General features: G+C 38.0%; 1 protein-coding gene across 1 annotated transcript; it reads left to right on the top strand.

The window, feature by feature from the left end:
* The first annotated feature begins 32 nt into the window (after nucleotides 1–32).
* LOC122989356 (low-density lipoprotein receptor-like) lies at nucleotides 33–19,547 on the top strand. Its single transcript, XM_044362173.1, has 13 exons — nucleotides 33–143; nucleotides 1,137–1,271; nucleotides 3,727–4,107; nucleotides 8,041–8,160; nucleotides 8,483–8,608; nucleotides 10,858–11,029; nucleotides 13,264–13,479; nucleotides 14,408–14,526; nucleotides 14,845–14,984; nucleotides 15,670–15,811; nucleotides 15,988–16,185; nucleotides 16,906–17,063; nucleotides 19,110–19,547. Exons 1-13 carry the CDS (start codon nucleotides 83–85, stop codon nucleotides 19,137–19,139), a joined length of 1,998 nt encoding a protein of 665 aa, XP_044218108.1. The 5' UTR covers nucleotides 33–82; the 3' UTR covers nucleotides 19,140–19,547.
* The last annotated feature ends 2,551 nt before the right edge of the window (nucleotides 19,548–22,098 follow it).

Raw genomic sequence — 22,098 nt, forward strand, 5'->3', positions numbered from 1 at the left:
TAACTTGCCTGTTGACGCGCTCAGCTCTTGCGTCATATTTGCGCGCCGCGCTGCAGCAGCAGCGGTGGAGGACACATCGAGCATGGGACACCTGGGAGTTCTATTTATTCTGCTCGCCTCGTTAACCTGGCACCATCTTTTAGGTGAGAGACGCGTAAATTATTCACGCACAGATGTCGGATTAACGATCTGCGTGATTTTCATTTACTGCTAACAGAAGAAAGAGCTGAAAATCTGCAGTCAGTTTGAATGAAGTCTGTTTACAATAGCAACTGCAGCCACCTTGGGCTTCATGCAATGGTTATCTGGGTTGCAGTGTTTCTAAACAGCTGTATAATACATATATCATGTAATATATAGTATATATTATATTATTTATATGAAAGGACACCGGGTTGTTTCAGTTTCAAACCATTTCATGTCTGGACTGTGTAAATGTATCAACAGGAAGCTAGAAAAGTTGCTAAATAATGAGCCATTGCATTGCTACATGTTTTAAAATATCTTTTTGCAAAGGGCTTTTTTTTACAAATGAATGAGCCCACATTGGATCCTTATGTCTGGAAGAAATAATTAATCAAAACTGGCTTAAAAGGCAACTGCTGGGTGTGTAATAAATCAAATCATTCATTACTATCTGACATAGAAAGGACAGAATCAGTTTCATTTGATGGGAATTAATTTTTTTTAATACATTTTGGTGGTTTTATTATATAAACTTGAAAAGATGGGTCTGTTTATGGAATCATCAGTCTCTTTTTTATGTCACCACATTACATATTGTGATGTTTATTATTACATACATTTTGTTTGTATATATTTGTCTTTGGTTTGGTTTATTGCCAATATCCTATTATATTTATGAAAATACAGAGTGTCACACTTTGTCAGGGTTGTAACAATAAACTTATTTCCACTCTTGTCTCTGGTGTTTTCACAGTTCACCAACATTTATTAAGAAAGAGACAGGCTGGTCTGACATTAAAAAATATTAGAAAATAGGAACTAAAAATCTAGAGGATTAAATTGTAAGTGAAAGACTTTTGACACTTTCTCTCTTTGCCTTATTATGTAATCACCTTATGGACTGACATCTTGCACAGTAACAGTAAACTCGGTGTTTGCTTGTGTTTCAGGCGCTGCAGGTCACTCTCTGCCTGCTTGCCAAGACCAGCTGGAGTTTAGGTGCAGCGATGGTTTCTGCATCCAGAGACTGAGGGTGTGTGATGGACACCCCGACTGTGAGGACGGATCAGATGAACATAACTGTGGTGAGAGCAAAGTTGATACTATGATATCCCTAAACCATTCTCACACACACACACACACACACACACACACACACACACACACACACACACACTGGTTGAGGTTTCATAAGCTCTCACAGTGAAAACAAAACAGAACTTAACTTTAGGGAAAGTAATAATCAGAGGAAGAAACATCTAACTGAATAATTAATTGGTGTTTCTGAGTAAATTTGACAATAATTAAGGTAAATGCAAAACTGAAATCATCCAGTTCTGACATACAGGTGAAGCTGATGAAGAAGAAAAATGACACAGAGGAGGCTGTAAATGTGACTCTTAAGTCCTCTAACAACAAAAATATGGTGCACTGCATAAAGGCTGCACTTTCACTAGCTTAAAATATACCTAAAATTGAAATAATTAACACACTGAGTACCAGCTCACTGACTGTCCAGATCAAAGGTGACTCCCTGTGATTTTCTGCTCAATGGCATCACCAACACAAATCACCATGCCTCATTATTGTGTACTACAGTTTATGCCTTTTCACCCACCATTGTTGTGTTACTTAACATACAGTATTGTGTAATAGTTTCAGCTGATTATGATGTATTTTTAAAGTATAAGCACTTTAATTCTGCCTTTGGACTGTTTCTCCTTTTTAAAGCAGAAAACCATGAATGATGAATATCACCATAATTTTTTTCAGAAAAACTTAATTTTAAACAAATAAATCTCGATGTAAAAGTTCGTCTTTGTCTTAATTTCCAATATTCTGGGTATACAGAACCTACTTATTTTTTTATACTACTTATATTTACTTATATTTTTTTCAAATTTGTATGCTGCAAAGACATTTTCTGATACTGTGTGGGAAAATGCCTTTGCAGATTTTTGTCTTGTAATCCAGTTGAAGTCATTAGAGACTCTGACATTGAATTCCAGAGGGATTTGTTGAACCGTAAGCTGCATAAAGTTTGCAAATTAAAACCTCGCAGGCGAAAGTTTTCTAAAAGGATTTACAGTGATTTGCTTGAGTTAAACATAAATGTGAGTAATGCCAGCAGGGATGAATATTGGCAGTGTTGCTTTAAGGATACAGATGTGAGACTTCGACCTAGAAATCTCCGGTTTGAATGCGGGCCAGGAAAATGCAGAAAGTGAACAAAATACACCTTTTCTTCTCTGATGTGCAGGACTCAGCAGCAGCGGACTGTTTGTACCGAGTTTAGAGCAAACGATTAAATGAAAGAGATTTCTTTTCTCATAATATCAAGTTATATGATTGAACTGATAATGATCTACTGTTGCACAACAACTGTGTGTGTATTACAATAGCATAGTGTCAACCTAGTGGATGTCACTGCAAAATATTAAGATCTAACATTTTGTAAATATATAGCCTAATTTATTTGGGTAACCTGCCTACAAAGATAACTTTTTACAGATTTTTGTATTTATTTGTTCTTTCTTAAGTCTACCTGGATGATAAGGTCATATTTTTATATCTGTATTTGGATATCCTGTGAATACAATAATCAAATTGAGGACTGCAACTAGCAGTAATTCTCATTATTGATTTATCTGCTGAGTAGTTTCTCAATTAATCGTGTTATCTATAAAATGTTAGACCCCCATCAGAGGGTCATGTCCTCAGATGTCTCGTTTTGTCGACCAACAGTCCAAAACTTGAAAATATTCAGTGTTTTCTATCATATATGACAAAGGAAAACATTAAATCTACATATTTGAGGAACTGGAAGTTGCTAATTTTTTGAATTTTTGCTTAAAAAATGACGGTTATTAGATTATCAAAATAGTTGCTGATTAATTTTCTCTTGATCGACTAATTGATTAATTGACTTATAAAATTCACTCTGATGTAACCTAATGCTTAATTTTTGTTCCTCAGTCAAGTTTCTCTGAAACCAGATTAAAGGTGCAGTCTGTAGAATTTAGTGGCATCTAGCGGAACGGACTTGGAATATACAAATAACGAAATGAAATATAATATTCATAAGTATGTTATAATTAGTGTATAATCCCATTAAAATCAGAATTGTTGTGTTTTTGTTACCTTAGAATGAGTATTTTATATCTACATAGGGAGCGGGTCCTCATCCACAGAGGCTGCCGTGTTTGTACTGTAGCCCAGAACAGACAAACAAAACACTGGTTCTAAAGACGGCGTCCTACATGCTTTGAGGGGATATTCAGTTGGTTGCAATCTGCAACCTCACAGCTAGATGCCACTAAAGCCTACACATTGGTCCTTAAAGAGGAATGGGGTTATGTTAAGATGTAGGACGCTTGAATATTTCTGGTATTTTTAGTCTTCTGACAAAAACAGGTATGTCACCAACTCTCTGAACACTCATTTGTAGAGTTCATTCAGATTGTATTTGTTGAGCCTTTTGAGACTCATTAAGGGCTGATTGATTATTGCTGTAACTGTTGAAACTGTGACTCCTCGCAGGTCACCTGTGGTGTAAGAAGGATGAATTTGCCTGCAGAAGCAGCAGACGGTGTATACCTACACGTTTCTTTTGCAACGGTGTGGACGACTGCGGTGACGGGAGTGATGAAGCTTCCTGTCAGAACTGCACCACTGGTTTCTTCTCCTGTGGGCCGTCTGACGCCTGCCTGCCCAGACGCAAACTGTGTGACGGGCGGACGGACTGCAAAGACGGGCGGGATGAGACTCAGGAGACGTGTGGTTTGGCCCGGCCACGCTCACAGACCTCCTCCATGTGTCCAGCATCTCAGTTTCAGTGTAGAAATGGGAAGTGCATCAGCCAGAGCTGGAGGTGTGACCACTCAGCAGACTGCTCTGACGGCAGCGACGAGGACAACTGCAGTGAGTGATGTACAAGAGCTGCACGTTGTTGAAACTGAAATATTGAAATTGCTGACACAAAAGAAAGAACATTTTTAGCCAAAGTACTTATTGGCTTTTATAATACCAGGTGCACAATGTGGCACAAATATTTGGACAAACTTGTCCACAAACTTTTGTGTACTTCTTGTTTAGGGGTGTTTGGTAATGGTTTAGATTAAGTCTCTTCGACCCCAATAAGGGAACTTTTAATGCTACAGGAAACAGTGATATTTTAGAAAATAGTGTGTTTTAGAGCTGAAAATTAACTATTTTGATAATCGGATAATCATTTCAGTCGTTTTTTAAGCAAATTTTTAAGAAATTTTATTTAATTTAACTTCTGAAATATGATGATTTAATGTTTTTCTAGTAAAATAAATATATTTGGGTTTAAGACATTTAAAGACATTTAGACACATAACCACTGGCTTTGGGAAATTATAACAGGCATTTTCACAATGTTTTGCCAAATGAATAAGTCATCAATTGAGAAAACAATCTGCAGATTAATTGTTGAAGAAAATAATTGTTAGTTTTCAGCCCTAATGTGCCTCCAGTTTTGTGGTGACAATTGTAGGGAGACTCTTATCTGTTTCAACATGACATACCACTGTGCACAAAGCATGGTCTATAAACAAATAGTTTTCTATGTTTTGTCATCTAACATCCACTGTGAGCCAGGCCTTATCGCCCAACATCAGTGTCTGACCTCACTAAAGGTACTGAAACAAACTAATTCATGTGTCGTCTGACCACATCTGAAGGCAAAAATGTTTATATCTCTTTATAATGGCCACATATGAAAATGAGGGGAAAAGCCAGGTCACCCTCGCCGGGGAAGGCGCAATAGTCGTTCAAATTGGGATACAGATTACATTTTATATACACGAAAAGTGACAGAAGTAATTGTGTGAAGAATTAAAACATGTTCAAATCAAAGTCACAGAAATTGTTTCAACAAAGTCCCCCCAATTCCAATGTTGGAAAGATGAGGCGTTAAAGGGTTTCAGATGATGTTTGACCATCTGACAAGCACTTCGGTTGAAGTGCACTGACACCTTATTGCTCTTGTGGCTGAATAAGAACAAATCCCTGCAGCCAACATTTTATCAGATGCCCTCAAGTTCAGTCCTTTGTTGCTGATGTCCTGTTAACCAGCCAGCAGAGGGCGACAAAGCACTGCTCTGAAAAGCTTGTAGCGTCCTCAGATCCGGTGATCAGGCTCCTCCACTGGTTTACAAGTGTTACAAGGTCATTAGGTTATCTCTGGCTTCTATCTAACTGACAGTCAATCATTAAGTCCTTTTAATTGATCACTGGGAGTGTTGTGAAATTCTAGTTGATGAAAGGAGGGTTGCGTTTTAACAGTCAGTTGCGGCTTAGTGGTTGTTAAGGAAAAGATGACTGGACTTGCTGTTTGACCTTGAAGACTATTCATTCATCAGCAGTCACAGAGAGGACACATGTGTGTTCTTACAGTGATGAGGTCAGAAGCTTACAAGTATAACATCTAACATAAAATAAAAGCTTAAAAAGGATGTTGGAATCAGTTAAAATCAGCTAAAATAAAGCAGCTTTATTTTACACTATTACAAGTGATTATATAATGTCCTCATAAACACTCTGTACTCTCATCTCTGATTACAAAACAAATGCCGGCAGTGTGTAAAGAGTATCTACTCACTATTAATCTACCAAATAAAATGTGCGGTCATTCAAATTATACATTTGCTTTTAACCAAACATTTCTCACTCAGCTGTTTTGTCATTTTTTCTTGTTATTTCAAAGCGCTTCCAGATTTTAGGAATATTTATAAAGACTTTTTATACTTATTTGTTCTGAAATGCTGATAAACATCTAATACTATTTGTCAAGGTCAAAGTAAACTTTATTATTCCAGATAGTGAAATTTGGTTGGTCAGTACACAGCACAGTCATAAAAACAAATATAAATACAACTGTATATATGTAGTCCCCCCTTCCATCCTCCCAACACACACACACACACACACACACACACACACACACACACACACAGCACTTCCAATCACCATCGCTGTAGCATATGCTGACACGCACACACACACACACTAATGTAGAGATGAGTTAATGTTTCATATTCAGTGGACTATATAATGAGAAACAAACTTTGCATCGGCATTACAATAAACTAATAAAATGTAAACTATGCAAGTGTTGCACAAGGATTATCACTGCACTTAGCCCCAGCCAATATACTATCTTATCCTATGTTTTGTACTGTCCCTCTCAATTATCAATCTAATTGCTGAAGGAACAAAAGACTTACTAAATCTGGTTGTTCTTATTTCCCTTTGCAGAATCCTTTCTTTGCCCCGATAGCTTATCTGGAACCTGTTGCGTATTTACTGAGGATGAATCCAGCCTTACTCAGGATGAGGTCTTTACACAACTTTACACACCCAGGGACCTCCCTCACCTTCTTGATCATACACTGCAACTTATCTTGGTCTTGGTTGCGCATGTTACCAAACACAGAAATCAGGCCAAAGGACAAGATGCTCATCAGGACAACTTTGTAAAACAGTCATCAAATATAACGATCAACATTAAAACTGTGCAATTTCCGTAAGAACATCCGCTGTTGCAGTTTGTTACGGAAATAATTTGTTTTAGGCAACTTGACCTGAACTTGACTTTCCACTAAGATTATTAAAACACTAAATTATACAATATCATTTGTAAAAATGTGAGGTGTTACATCCTTCCAGTAGAGCTCCAGAGACTTAACTTCTGAGCAAAGTCACACACCCTTATATCGTCTGTGCATCATCAGTAAAGATTAACCAAAGCTCCCTCGAGGGTTTCTAATGTGTCACTTTTTTATTGATTTTCTTCACTTATGACATAAAATGTTAACACTGCCCGGTGGTTATATTTCATTATGGGAGGAGAAACAAACTGAAACATATCTAAAACAAACTATAGGAATTAAAAATGATCAGTGTTCTGATTCAATAATCAGATAGATAGATAATTGGATGAATAGATAGATATTGATTTATTTACTTATGTATCATACTGCTGTAATTTTGAGCAGGATAGTTCAGTTTTTATCTTGGAAACAGTCTGTTTGACCAAAAAATAATAACTGAGGTCCACTTAGTAGCTTTCAACTACACAGGGTTTGCAATAAGTGGCTAATAAGTGGATTTTGATGTAAACTACAATAATGTTATAGTAGTCATGAAAAACGCAGTCACACAGCACTTCATTGCGACATGTTACACATAAGTAAAAAATGTTAAATAATATGTTAATATCGTTGTTAAAGAAGAGCAGCTGCTTCTGTCTGGATCCAAACGTCGTGCCACATTCAGCCGGTGTCAGTGAAAATCAGTGAAATAACATCCTTCCTCACTGAGAAAACAATCTCACCATCAGGTCCATTTAGTAGCACTTGTGGAGCTTTCTATCTTATCACGTTTGCCTATTTGTCTTGAAATTGTAGATGTTTAAATTTCCGTTTTTTACGGACTTAAAAAGGACTCTTCCATATTGGCTCCAAATTGCTTGGAAAAAAATTGAAATTTGAGCATCTATATTGACAACTGTGCAAACTATCAGCCAAAAAGCGTATGTGTGCATGTTGATAAGAAAGAGCAGAACATTTTGAACATCATAGGAGGATGTAGGTTCCTCCCTTATTTTTTCATGATACAATCAAATACATAAATAGCATCAATAAACAAAATATTTTGCAGTGCATTTAAGTGCTTTTTCCTGATATTATGTTTCATGTGACTGTAATCTTTAAGCCCATCTGAACACCATTTGTTATTTGAACAATGGGCTTTACGGGAACAAAGCCGCTAAATATCAGCGTGCTTCCTTGTCTGTAACCGCTGATGGTGTAATGTTTCCTCTTGCAGATCAGGACGAGTGTCAGGTCAATAATGGAGGCTGTTCCCATCGGTGTGTGGACATGACGATGGGTTTCTACTGCGACTGCCCCGAGAACATGAGGCTGGTTGGCGACAGCCAGTGTGAGGGTGAGCGGCTGCTTGATGGGCTGCTAAATGTAGTTTTATATCACTGGCAACAAGGGTCTGTCCTGCCCTGTAGCACAATAATAATCCAGATGGGGGGGTCAAAGGGTTATTTTTAAAGAGTAATTCATTACTGGGAGACATTTTAAAATATTTTCATCACAAATCTGAAAATGTAGGTGTTGCTAGATGTTGAGGAATCCATTAATTTTTCAACTTAAACCCATTGTTGCGATTAAGTAATGGGAACTGGGCTTCTGTGTAGTATATTTATTGCATGCTGTGCCCCTGAAACTCCTTTCCAAGTATCTATTCTGTCATACAGAGGTTGACATGTGCCTGGAGAGCGATGTGTGTGACCAGCTGTGTGTTCACATGAACGGCAGCTTCAGCTGTGACTGCCACGAGGGTTACCAGATGACTCCAACAACCAGAGAGTGCAAGGCCAAAGGTGAGCAGTAAATGATCTGTGTAACTGGGAACCAGACAGACAGTAACATGCTCAATGTTTCACTTCCTGCAGAGATCCTGGGGGTGGGCTCAGGACCTTCCTGCTTGTATTTGTATTTGCTTGGCGCACAGTAAGGCTGGGTGACAATATCATCGCTCATCAGCCTTCACTGGAATTACAATATGATGCTGTGATCATATGTTATCATTTTACAAAATTCTGTTCTTCTAAAAAGTTCATGTTTCCAAGCAAATTGCAATTAAAAACTAATTGTTTTTAGATAGTAGTAGATAGTAGTTTTTAGATTTAGAGTTTCTTCTCTGATGTGAACAGTGGAATACAGCTCATTACATTGACCATTAATTTGACCATTTTATATGTGATTTTTACAGACCTTTACTATATTATGATGTTTAACGATTTCAGAAAAATGTTCTCACTCATATTGTTAAATTCATTTCAGCCATATTGCCCATTTGGACACAAATTTTTGCCTTCTGTGTACCTGACAAACTAATAAAATGAAATAAAATAAAAAATCCTATCAACAATGAGGCATCCGTGACTGTTGCTCTCTGGACAGCCTAAATTTTTGAGATCTGAGGTTTAAAAAAAAAAACCCCAAAAAACTAAAAAAAATCTAGAGCTACAACAATAATTAACTAATCGATTAGTCAACTATTTTGACAATCGATTAATTGTTTTGAGTCATTTTTTAAGAAAAAAAAAACACTTAAATGTGAATATTTTCTGGTTTATTTAGTCTTATATGATAGTAAACTGAATATCTTCTGGTTAAGGACTGTTGGTCTGGACAAAAAAGACATTTGATGGTTGCATCTTGGGCTTTGGGAAACAATGATTGTCATTTTTCACCATTGTCTGACATTTTACAGACCAAGCGACTAATCAATTAATTGATGGAGAAAATAGTTTAAAGATTAATCAATAATGAAAATAATTATTAGTTGCAGCCCTATTATTTAGTTCTTGCCATGACGTGTCATCTAGTTCAAGACATTCTGATATTTATTTTGACCTTATCGTGACCAAACATCTCTGATTTCATTTTTTTTATCATACAAGATATGTTTGTTATTAAGGCACCTTGATGACGAGCCTGATATGGAAGATAAATGTGGAGGAGGAAGCATTTGACTTCGTGTATGTTTTTATTGAATATCATCATCATTCACTTCAGTCGCAGATGTCTCTAACTGGAATAATCTTTGTCTTGTAGTGTGAGCAGCGCAGCAATTCTGAGATATTGAAAGCCTCCAAACAGACTCACTTAAACACCAATTTCTTAACGCGCATGTCTTTGGACACGCCGTAGTAAATCCACGTGGGCATTAGGAGAACATGCAAAGTCCACACAAAAAGGCCCCAGCTCTCTGTGGAAGCTGCCCCTCTGGTTTAGTACAGTTGTCCCTGCATGTGCCCCTGACGTCCCTCATTACACAACATATAGAGCATACAACGTGGTGAAGGGTTTGGTTCCCCGCTGGTGTTAACCTTACTAGAAATACATGCAGTCATTGTGTTGCAGTAAGAGCTAATAGTCATTAGAATACCTGTTTGCACATGACGTGTGTGTTATCAGTGGCATGTGACAGGTTTGTTCAAGTTTGGGCGCACAATGCTGATGTTTGTCATGTACACTCGCACAATAATTCAAAGTGCCTCCACCTTACTAAATATTGACCAATTCATATAGTAAAGGTGGTTTGGCTGTACAAACACATTAGCTTACATCCATCACTTCACTGGAGACGTACTTAAAAGCCACCACATCCTCCTTAGGAGTCTGCAGTTTCTATTGTGTGATGTTCTTTTTATTGTGTTAGAATTCATTGTGATCATCGAGATTGTTTGATTTTTTATTCTTTTCTTTTTGTCTGATAAAGTGTCAATATGATACCTGAGATTTGGTCCTGATGCCAAAATATGAACCTGGATTTTTCCACACTCCTACTGATAACATCAAAGTTTCACTTGGAGTAAATGTGCTGCCTTTTTATATTCATGTTTATTCACCAGTGACTGTTTTTACATTGACGTATGGGCTGTTGCTCTCGTTTTACAGTTTGAAACAATTCCAGACATTTTAACTACTTCTTTTGCTTTTAAATCACCACTCCTCATTGCCACTCCTTTTAGATAATGTTTGTTTGAAAAAAAGTTTCATCACACCCTTATTATCTCTAATGATAACAAACCCTTGCATTGTTTTTTGTGTTTCCTTCCAGGGAACGAGGCCCAGCTGGTTTTCACCACTTCTAAAGAAATACGATGGATAAACATCACTGGCGCAGAGTCTGGGCAACTAACTTCACATTTATCAGGACCGGGGCCCGTGGCAGCCCTGGCCTCTGACCGCACACTGTACTGGGCCCAGCAAGGACGAGGATCCATATACAGGTAACGGTCACAACTCCTGCAGGAGGATATAAAAACAAACTGGAAGCCTTACTCAACCATTTTGCGCCGCTTATTTGGGTCTGGGTAGGGTGGCAGCGGGTTGAGCAAATTAGCCCAGACATCCAGGATCTTATAATCCAGCATCTTCTATCATCAGTATCTTTTCTCAGATGTACCTGAAATTCCTCCACAGGGAGACGTCACACGCTCAAACCATCTCAACTGAATCATAACTCCAACATACCGATTTAAAGAAATTAACTTGGAGCAACATCAGCTTCAAAGATTATGATGATTATCAAGTCTGGACAAATAAACATAATGTTTAGGATATTAGTTAGTGAAACTTAGTATTTTATTCAATGCTGCAAATAAAGTATATGCTCCCCTATCTGAACAAACCAAACACTGGCTTATGTGGTGAAAGGGAGCTCAAAGACCTCTTCACAGAAGTCCCCTACAAATGCTTTGCTTGCTTCAGCTGTGACTCATTCCAGCCCAAAATCAAGAGAAGAAACTAAGATAAATACCATATCAACTTCAAATTCCAAACCACATTCAACATTTTTCAATAATTCACTTCATACGCCTTTACTCTACTCATCAGTTACATATGTACAGATACTGTATGGTTGGGCTCTTGTCAGCAAGCAAATGCATTAAAAGAAGTGGACAGCAAACGCTGCAGTAGGTGCCTGATGTCTGAAAGCACTTTATTAGTGGTTTAACTAATTTTATCCACTTGTATCTGCAACATCATTTGTTTGGTCTCTGCCTGAAGCTCATGACTACAGGTGAGGGTGAAAATTTAAAAGGCAAATTTAGAGCTTCATCTTTATCGCTAAAATTCAGAGCACAGGATTAGAATCTGCTTTCTCTTGGAGCTCTTTAAAGTGATATTCCACCAAAAATATGTCTTTTGAGTATAAAACGTTCACCTTCTATAGATTTGAAAGGTAGCTGTAAGACATTTGTTGTGGCTGTGGTGAGTTTGCATGCATGTTGCTTACAATGTGTTCCAATAGTGATCTGTTTTCATAGCAGTAAAGAAAAGTGTCAAAACATTCATAGAAACTTCTCAAACCTTTCCTGCAGCTTAATTCACTTCTTCCATGTTAATCTGAATGTTCAATATGTTTCTTACAAAAATATGGCTGCTTTTCTTCCAGGCCTCACACATGTTGAACTCATTAGCAGGCGCATGCATTGTGCATGCAGAGTTAAGATAAGATGTATCTTCATTGAACCCACATAGGGGAAATTCCGTTTATGACAAGGTTAACAACACAATTCATTTATAAATAGCGACAAGATGTTGACCTTGAGTGAGTAGGTGGTTGAAATGGATTAAGATCAAAGTCTCACTTCTTCATCTGTTGTTTCCTGCCTACACTATTAACGGTTTCCAATAAAAAAAAGTGTCAGGTATCAGTTTCTATATAAATCATTGTCTAATTAGCGCCGGCATGACAAAGAAAGTGAAACATAAGGTTCTTTGTGCTTTATTGTATCTTTCTTATAGCTAACTGCTAACTGTTCAGAGATAAGAATTTAAAGGAAGGGCGCTGATATTTAATTCTGCTACCATTGTTTCTGTGTGTGGCTGCATGTACGTGAAACGCCATTCTCATTGAATCTGCAGACAAAGTAAAAAAAAAGTCAATTGAAGTTTAACATTTAAGGAATATAAGATTTTAACCAACACATTTACAACGCTCAAACAAAAACATTTTACAGCAATCCAAGTTTTACAGATAAAGTATAGGCTGTTGTCTGTCATTATGTTGCCACAGAAAATTATCAGAAACATTGTCAGTAAGAGAAAAGAAATGTTGCAAGTACAAAAAAGGAGAGTTTGCACACCCATCTCTATCAGAACTGTTTCACACTGAAGAAGGCATAGCTGAAACGTCCATGTTTTAGCCCTGTTGTGCTGAACATGGGAGTTGAAATTAAGAGTATCCTGATAGATTTGGGTATGCAAAGTCTCCTTTTCTCTCCCAAACCAAACAATGAATCAGTTAACTGAAAAAAGAATTACTACTTACTTTAAATCCTCTGATCCTATACCCCCACTGTATCAGATAAGAAAACCTGGTTGACCCAGGTCATAATGGAAATGGATTAATTAACCCACTAAAGATGGTGTCACTGTCATCGTCAGCTTTTGGATGGGTTGGGTAGAGCTTATCTTTGGATTCATATATGTTCCTTTCACACCTGCATATTTTTAGGATCTCTATGGATGGAAAGCTGCAGGATGCTGCATTGGTGCTGAAAGTTCAAGGTTCAGTGTCGGGTCTGGCTGTGGACTGGATCCACCAGCTCCTCTACTGGACCAGTATGGAGGTTGATTCTGTTAACGTCGGCCTGCTGGATGGCTCGGCACAGCGTCAGCTGGTCACAGGACTAGACAAGCCTTCTGCAGTGGCAGTGGATCCTCTACAAGGGTAGGAAGGCCCAGCATTCACGTTTAGTTTCATTTACAACTAACAGCATCATCAAGGAGGTTCATGCTCAAAGTGCGTCAGCAGGACTAATAAATGTATTGGCCGTGATGTCATATTGTTGCATCATGATCTTTAAATTACAGATGGTGTTTACAGAAGGCTTTTCTCCATGTTTTCAAGCTACTACAATGCCTGTCATATATGCACAAGAGGTTGTTAAACACAAGACTTATGTGTATTTATCTAGGGAGGAACAATGAGTAACAATAGATTGATACATCAGTAGTATCCTGTTCCTTAGAGGATAATATTACCCAATGTTAAAGTGGCTATAATTGCTATTTTTTATAACAATATAAATGACTAATGACAATGTATAATGTCAGAGGCATCACCTGACCACGCAGCTCCCGCGAGTTTCCACTGAAAAGCCACTGTACACTTCCCTGCTCAGCACCAAACAGCAGACACACTCAGTTAGCAACTAGCTGGTGAACGTAGTGGAGCATTTAGCAGTTAAAGAGACAGATATCTCCCTTAGGAATTAATAGAGACCAAAAACAGAGCTAAAAGAGAGTGAATATTGGACTAACAGTCACCAGGTGGACAGAAACATGAACAGAAACAGAAACTGTTTCCCACATGATCAAAATGAGTGATAATGTTGCTCTGTAGCTGCTGGATGTGTAAATAAGCAACTATTTGCTGAAAAGTGTCGCACATCAACTCAAACGTTGATGATATGCCAGTGATAGTGATAGTTTTTGAGTCAAATATTCCCACACATTCAGGAGTTCCCACACAGTCTAGAGTTTTGAACTAAGGGAAGGGAAAAAGTATAGTCCGAATAACTTCCCTGTCCATTTGTTAAACCAGTGAGCTTCTGCTATTCTTTACTCAGCTGCTTTTGTTTTTTTGTTTTTTTCAGGCTGCTCTTCTGGGCAGAGTGTGGCAGATCTCCAAAAATTGAGAGGGCGAGTTTGGATGGCCTGGACAGGACGGCTCTGGTCACTTCCTTAATACGCCGCCCTGTCGCCCTCTCTCTGGGTAGGCTCTCGGATAATGTTGCAGACAGTTTAAGATCTTTGTGGGACAAAAAGGAACAAAAACATTCAGAAGGCTTTAAAATCAGCAGTTTCATAATCTATGTGAAACTATGTGAGTCATTCAGAGTAATCATGTTACCCTCTAAAACGGGAACAACATGTGTCTGTATGTATTAATTTCCAGCTGAAGTTGAAGGTTGATTGCTTTCATAGATAACTTAATTTTTGAATATGTCGAGAAGGCCCTCAATGCAGCAATTCATTGTGCCTGGTCATGTGTTCATGTGTGTTTGTTTTTGTTTGTTTTTTCCTTTTCTAGATTTGCCTCGCCAGCTGCTGTACTGGGTTGATCAGGGAATGAGAAGCATCTCCAGAGTAAATTTAGAGGGCCGTCACCGTAAAACAGTGGTCGAGTCCAACGGTTATCTGGACCGGCCCTTTGGACTGGCTGTGTTTGAGGTAAAACAATCACAATTCAAACTTGTGATAAAATACGCAGTGCATTGTGGGACAGGTTTTAGCCACCTACGAGCTTGAAAAATGAATAAACACTACTCACACCATCATTTCCATAACTTTGTAGATACAGAAGTAAAAAACAGATTTTAATTACTTATAAATTCTGTGTAAAGATAGTCACTGACGACATAATTTTGCTGTTTTTCTCCATCTGAATATCTGGAATGTCCTCTGTCTCTCTGTAAGGTTGATACCAGAGAGTGTTTTATCTACTACCATAAAGGTGGAGTTTTGAACGCTAGTGAACCTGGTTTTGATGATCGGGTCCCACTTGTGCTCCACTGTTCCACATTCCTGCCAACACATGTAATGCAGGCATGGTGCGTGTGAGTCATGAAGCACAAAAGGGAAATACCAAAAAGATGAGACATGTCAAAATGGCAGACTAATGGTTGGAAAAGTGACCAGTTGATGCACGTTGTCCTGCACGTCAAAATCGGCCAGCGTGATGATAAATGACAGTGGTATTTACCTCGCAGGTTTATCGTGCTTATCAAACAAATGGGGGGGGTATATGAGGTCCATTGGTTGGTAAAAACAAAGCGATGCACCAGCAAAAGGCAGGGAGGAAGAACTGCTAACAGCAGTAATTGCAGTCCTGCTAAGTCTGTCTGTTCTGCTGCAGGGTTTTGTATACTGGAGCGACGAAGTTACGCACTCCGTCTGCCGCGCTAACAAGCACAACGGCGTCCATTTCCAAGTATTGCTGAAGAATGCCACCTCCCCAGGCGGTGTGGTCATCATTCAGCCCATTCTACAACCAACTGGTATGACCAATCAAATAAGATTTCTACAGAATTAAAAACCTCACATGTTGCTAATCTATGAGGAGTTTTGCCTTCAGGCACGCACTTTATTAAAGGTGCAGTAAAAACAAACATTTTATGGTCTCCTTGCAGTCAATGGTTCCTCTCATCTAACAGTGTACTCTGCTGGGCTGTAGGGAAAGCTGCATGCGGACGTACCGGAACGGTGTGCCAGCACAAGTGTGTCGTCGACCTGACTTCTGAGACTCAAGGCTTCATCTGCACCCCTTCAGAAACGGGAAAAAACAGATCTCAAGAAAAACCTGCCATTTCTCGCACTGTTCCTGCTTCAGCTTTAACTGATCCTGCGTTTGCTGGAATCCTTTCTCTTATCAGTAAGCTTTATGATTCATAATCAAATATTGATGTAATTTCAACACTCAGATTTCCCTTAAGTTATAATTCCCGGTTACTTCCCGACATAAGTTTGATTTGACTTTTATATGTCTCCTGTGGGAAACATGACATCACTGCACGGTGATGTCGCAATGGTCACTCCCAGCTGAGTCATACACATTTAACAGTAAGCATCTGTAACTGTGCATGCACAGTGGTAAAGAGCCACACAGAACTGAAGGCTAAAAACATAAGTTTTCTAAATCAAACATGTGACAAACTGCAAATATTTATACAAACATGTCCACAGACAACCAGTTCTTGTGATTTTGAGACTGACAAATCCTTCAAAATAGGGCCTGTCTGTATGTCTTCAGGCTTTATTTAGTGTCTCTGGTTTTGAGCTACATATATATATAAATATTTACTTGCCTAATTTATCATGAAAAGCATATTTGAGTATCTAAAGAAGTTCTCTATAAATAAAATATTTTATTACTATAAAGATGTATATGTTTTCTAAAATATCCGACATTTGTGATTTGGATGGACTTCCAGTGACTGTGTTGCAGCTTTAGTCATTCATAGCAGGCCCCTGTTTATCCACTCAGAGGAGGTAAGGGTGAAGGGTGTGTCATGCAGAAAGCTGACGTCAACCCCTCCATCGGGTCTGCAGAAGCTCCAGAAAACGATGAAATTCTTGCCTGTGTGTTTCCCAGTGTTCCTCAGTTTGCTACTGGTGGGAATGGCTTTGTGGTGGTGGAGAGAGGAGTTCCGGCCTTCCAGGACTCTGACTGTGCAGAGCTTCTCCCTCAAAGAGTCCCAGGACCCGCTCATCCAGCCTGCACCCACGGGTCCAAACACATGTCTCATCAAGGCAAGAGATGTTTGTGCACTCGCACGCACACACACACACACACACACAAATGCAAACACAGGCTCCTTCATTTGCCTTCATAGAGGAGATAACATTCATTCAGTTGCACATGTGCCCACTTGAGATACAGTGTATAACTGTCACAGAGGTGTTGATTTTCCACTTCATGGCTATTTTGGTAGGTTGTGTTTATGTGGCAAAATCTGACACTGGAAAAACATCACAGGCAAGTTTCATGATAAAAGAAGTCGTCTTGCAACAGACTTAAAAATAGACATCATGACTATGTCTCCACAATGTCTTCCTCTTTGCCTCTAATACCCTACTATGATAGGAAACATGCATTGAGAGCAACACTTAACGGACAGGTTCAGTTTTTCAAGTCTGTCTTAAAACAACAGTCAGGTGTCCATATGAACATTGAAAGAGGTTTTCCTCGCTGTAATCATTCCTCCTGTTCATACTAGGGATGCCACATCGAGGAAATTTTCCCACCAACTAATAAACTCGTGACAACACCGGTATTACTGGTTACACTGGACATTTTACAAAATAAGACATTTGTCAATAACGTCCATCAGTAGAGCGCTTACTTTGATCTTTAACATCAGATTTTTAGTTTAGCTCTTGCCCTTATTTAAGAGTTAGTGACAGCGGGCTTTTGCTTATAGAAAAAAGCAAAACTACGGTATGGGTGGTGGGCAAGTAATCTGTTCGGTGTATGTCCCAACACCGTGTAACACCGGTAACATCGACCACCGTGGCAAGTCTAGTTCATACTGACTATTAAAAGATCTCCTTCAAATGTGTTTTCCATGTAGGTGGTGGGGGCCAAAACCCACAGTGTGTCCACACAATCATTCCGTGCTAAAATGCATTTAAAAGTTAATCTGAAGCTTATATGAGGCTTCAGCAGTCAGTCATTTACAGTGTGTTTAGCTATTTCTTCAGACAGTGTTTCCACATTAAGCTGCAGTTTAGTGACAAAAAGAGGAACTAAAAGATTGTAACACTGAAAGTATATTAGCTGAATATGCACAAATGCTTGTATGAACTTGTGAAAGGTTAAAATGCATAGTGACAGTTAGGAAACAAGCATGAACGCTAGTGTAAGTCAAATTTTGAACTTTTTTGAGCTTTTGAACTTTTGAAGTGAAATTATGTTCAATGTAACATTATGTTAGTTGCAGGCAATCTTCTAACAGTATTAGTATCCCATATTAATAAAACCAATGCAGTCATCACAGTGTTCATCAGTCCAAAAAAAGGTAAAATTTGCGGAGATGCATGTTGCAGGAAAAGGCCACAACTGTTATGACAGTTGCCGCCCATATGTCTTCCTCACCCCTGACCTCACCCCCTGCCTTTTTCTCCACAGAGGTAGCTTTTAACAATAGAAGAGGAGGTGTGAAACTGTTTTTTATCGCTGATTAGCATCCTACTGATGCATCAGCCAAGTCACTATTATTGACTGACTTCAGTTTATATCCAACTGATTACAGATATATCAGTACTGTCAACTATGTCAGCTCATAAACTAATGAAATTAGTTTATTATGCCAAAGGAGTATATAAAGGAGAAATTAATTTAATGCTCATAATAAAGGCTTTCCCACACAACACACTACTTCTTTTAATGTTTATTATAGTTGTTATAGTTTCTTATATGCTGCATTTTTATATTTTTTTTTATCTCAACATTAATATATATTTGCTGTTTGTATTGTTGTTATTGTTTGAAAATAGTTGTAGTAGTAGTAGTTCATTTTCAGGTGATTATACACTAATTAAAACATACTTATGAATATTATATTCCATTTTTGCAAAGTCTATTCCACTAGATGCCACTAAATTCTACACACTGCACCTTTAACTCACAAATATAAATATCATGCCGGAAAGTCAAATATCATTTGTACTCTACTTTAATTGGGTTTTCTTAAAAAGAGCTATTGTAGCTATTGTAGACAAACGTTGCTTGACTTGCTCCCATCAAGTCTTATGGCGTACAGTATGTCCACTAAGCCGTGTGTTCTCCGTCACCAGGAAACTCTGCTTAAGCTGGACGGTGAATGAAGAAGGTGTGACACAGATGGTCAACTGACTGTGCTTTGCCCAGTGCTGTCTCGATCCCCGCTACGACCTCACGGCTGACATGAGAGCAAGACAACAAAACAAGTTCATGACCCTGTCATGTCCCAACTGCCTCATGTAGTTAAGGTCACTGAAGAAATGATGTGTGATGTGGTAAATCTTAGTTCAGATGAGGGGAAAGGTTTTCACACAGTCATTTCTGTTGTACGTACCTTCAGTTTTGAAGGAATATTACTTTCAGCCCAAGTGGCCTCAGATTACTTCTGGTTGTGGATGATGATGATGATGATTCATGTTCACTCTGACAGCTGTGAGCATAATTGAACAAGAATACATCTTATTTATTATGCTTTGAATATCAGTACAAATAAACTAGAATATTTCACCTTATTTCATTTTTCATACCCTCTTATCATTCATTTTGTTCAGATTACCAGTTGTGTTACAGCTGATCGTCTCTAAGACGATCAGTGGAAATATCCTTTTCAAATAGAGCTCAAACAATTAGTTGATTTCTCAGTTAGTTGATCGACAGAAAATTAATCTGCAACTATTTTCATAATTTCAAAATGTCATTTGCTGGTTCCAGCTTCTCAAATGTGATGATTATCTGCTTTTCTTTTTCTATTATGGTAGTAAACTCAAACATCATTGATTTTACACTGTTGATAAGACAAAACATTGATTTTAGAGACAAAACAGTCGGTTCTTCATTTTCTTAAGAAAAATCTACGTTCAACTGGTATGTTCATGGCCTTCAGAATTTATTAGTTAGAGACTGTGGTCAGTCAGAGAGATGTATTATTGCCTTGGGAATGTATTCTCCCCTTTGCTCAATCAGCAATCTGGAGTCTAATTATGACAGAAAAATGGAGAGTATCTGAGCTCTGGATTAAAGCTCTTAAGCTTTCCACGGCTGAAAAAAGGCAACGTTTCAGGTCTAAAATCAGAATTTGCCTGAAAACCTGAAAAATAAGGTTTTGGCAGCTTTCAATCCAAAGCTCGGATAGTGTCCATTTTTTTACTGCCTTGTTTCTGTTATCTTGCACCAAAACTAAATATACTGTAGGACAGCTTTGCACACAGCTACCTTTCTGCAATATGTAGTATATTATCAAAAAATTCAAGAGCTGGCTGTGATGATTAATTGATGCACAACTTCATGGTGTCCTTTTGCAGTCAAAAAGTTAATTTAAAAGTGGCCTTTTAATGTGTGATTGATAGAGGAAAGCAGTAGCAGGTTTGATTCTCACAGAGGCCATATATAATAAACACATGGAATTGTGACCTACTTCTGATAAACCTCATCCATCAAAGGAGGTTACAGTCCAGACGTCTTCATTCTTAACTCCAACATGTCATTCAGTAATTGTTGCAAGAGACGTTCTACTCTTTTTTTTTTGAGTCTTTGAACGTTGAAAGGATTGAGCTGGTAGTGAACCATAGTTCATATTAGTATTAATATAATATTAATGCTAGATAATAAATAGAGGAATAAAGGTTGGCTTGTTCAATGGTTACCGCTGTGTGTGTGTGTGTGTGTGTGTGTGTGTGTGTGTGTGTGTGTGTGTGTGTGTGTGTGTGTGTGTGAGAACAGTGTCAGCGGTTGTGGGTTAGCTGTTTTTATGCTTTCTGGGAACTGGTGCTGCAATGGGAACAAATACGCGTTTTGTTTTGTTAAATGGCTCCTGCTGACTTGTGCACAGAGCCTGCTTGTTATAGGTGTGAATGTTTGTTTGATTGCTTTGTTTGAATTCAGTATTTTTGTGTTATTTTTGTTTCAAGGAAATCCTCTGTAGATATAAAAATCCATTGAGAAATACTTCTATAAGTGTGCTGAACCTGCTGAGCTTTGTGGTTGGTATTTATTTTAAGAGAGTTTTATTTATTTTCTGGTAGAATTACAGTTATTGCATCACTGTATTTGTACCACGGATAAAACTGGCTGTAGATGAATTAAATAAAGTTTTTTTTCTTTCTTAGATGCTTCTGTCCAGGTTTCATTTCTGAGTCCTCTCTTCTCTGCCTCTGAGTTGATAAAATCTCATCACATACAGAAAATAAAGTCTGTAGTTGATTAACCACTCTGTAAACTTGATTACCTGAATATAATCTGAGGTGTGAAAGTAAATGTACGTCATGTGCCACAGCAAGACTTTGTAGACCAGAGTAATGTCCTAATACTATTTAAGGTACAATAAATAACTTTTCACTGTCCGATTGCATAAAGTATGCTATGATTAATTTACCTAATACTGAGGTACTGTGTATAACACAATTCTAGCCCATATTCTGTTTCGAAAATGACGCATGAACCCCTCAGTATACAGAGGAGATTATGAGCCAGCTGTCGGAGCTGCAGCAATAACACATTAACTTCTTCCTCAATCAATATTTGCTCTGGCAATAGCAAATCATTCAATTGTATTTTATTTTCAAGTGTATTTTATTCACATTTTTTAGTAAAATAAAAATATAATCAAAACTGTAAATCACCCCAAAACAAGGATTTAAGAGTATGAAACTGAATGAAAACCTGATCGCTGTCCCTTATTTATGCACAGTGTTATAAACGCCAGATAAGTAGACAAACCATGCAGAGGAAATGACAAGCACAAACAAGTCTGTCATCATATTGGTTTTGTTGCCATGTTAACATTTAGTAGATATCTTTCTACCATTTTCTATCTTTCTTCCTGTTTCCTGGAGAAGCTTTGTCAGCAAGTTCAACAAAAACTGAGACTTTGGATTCAAACCATTGTGCTTTACTGTACTGTAAATCTGCACCATAAAATACATTTGAGACATGGATTATGTAGTTTTATAGCATCCTTTTTTCTGACCTTGTGACTCCAGTTTAAGGTAAAATGTGTAGGTTGTAAAAAATGTTGTTAAGTGATGCTACTGATGAAATAATTTAAGGGAAGAACATCTCAGTCTC

Source organism: Thunnus albacares, chromosome 9 (assembly GCF_914725855.1).
Source record: "Thunnus albacares chromosome 9, fThuAlb1.1, whole genome shotgun sequence".
NCBI lineage: Eukaryota > Metazoa > Chordata > Actinopteri > Scombriformes > Scombridae > Thunnus > Thunnus albacares.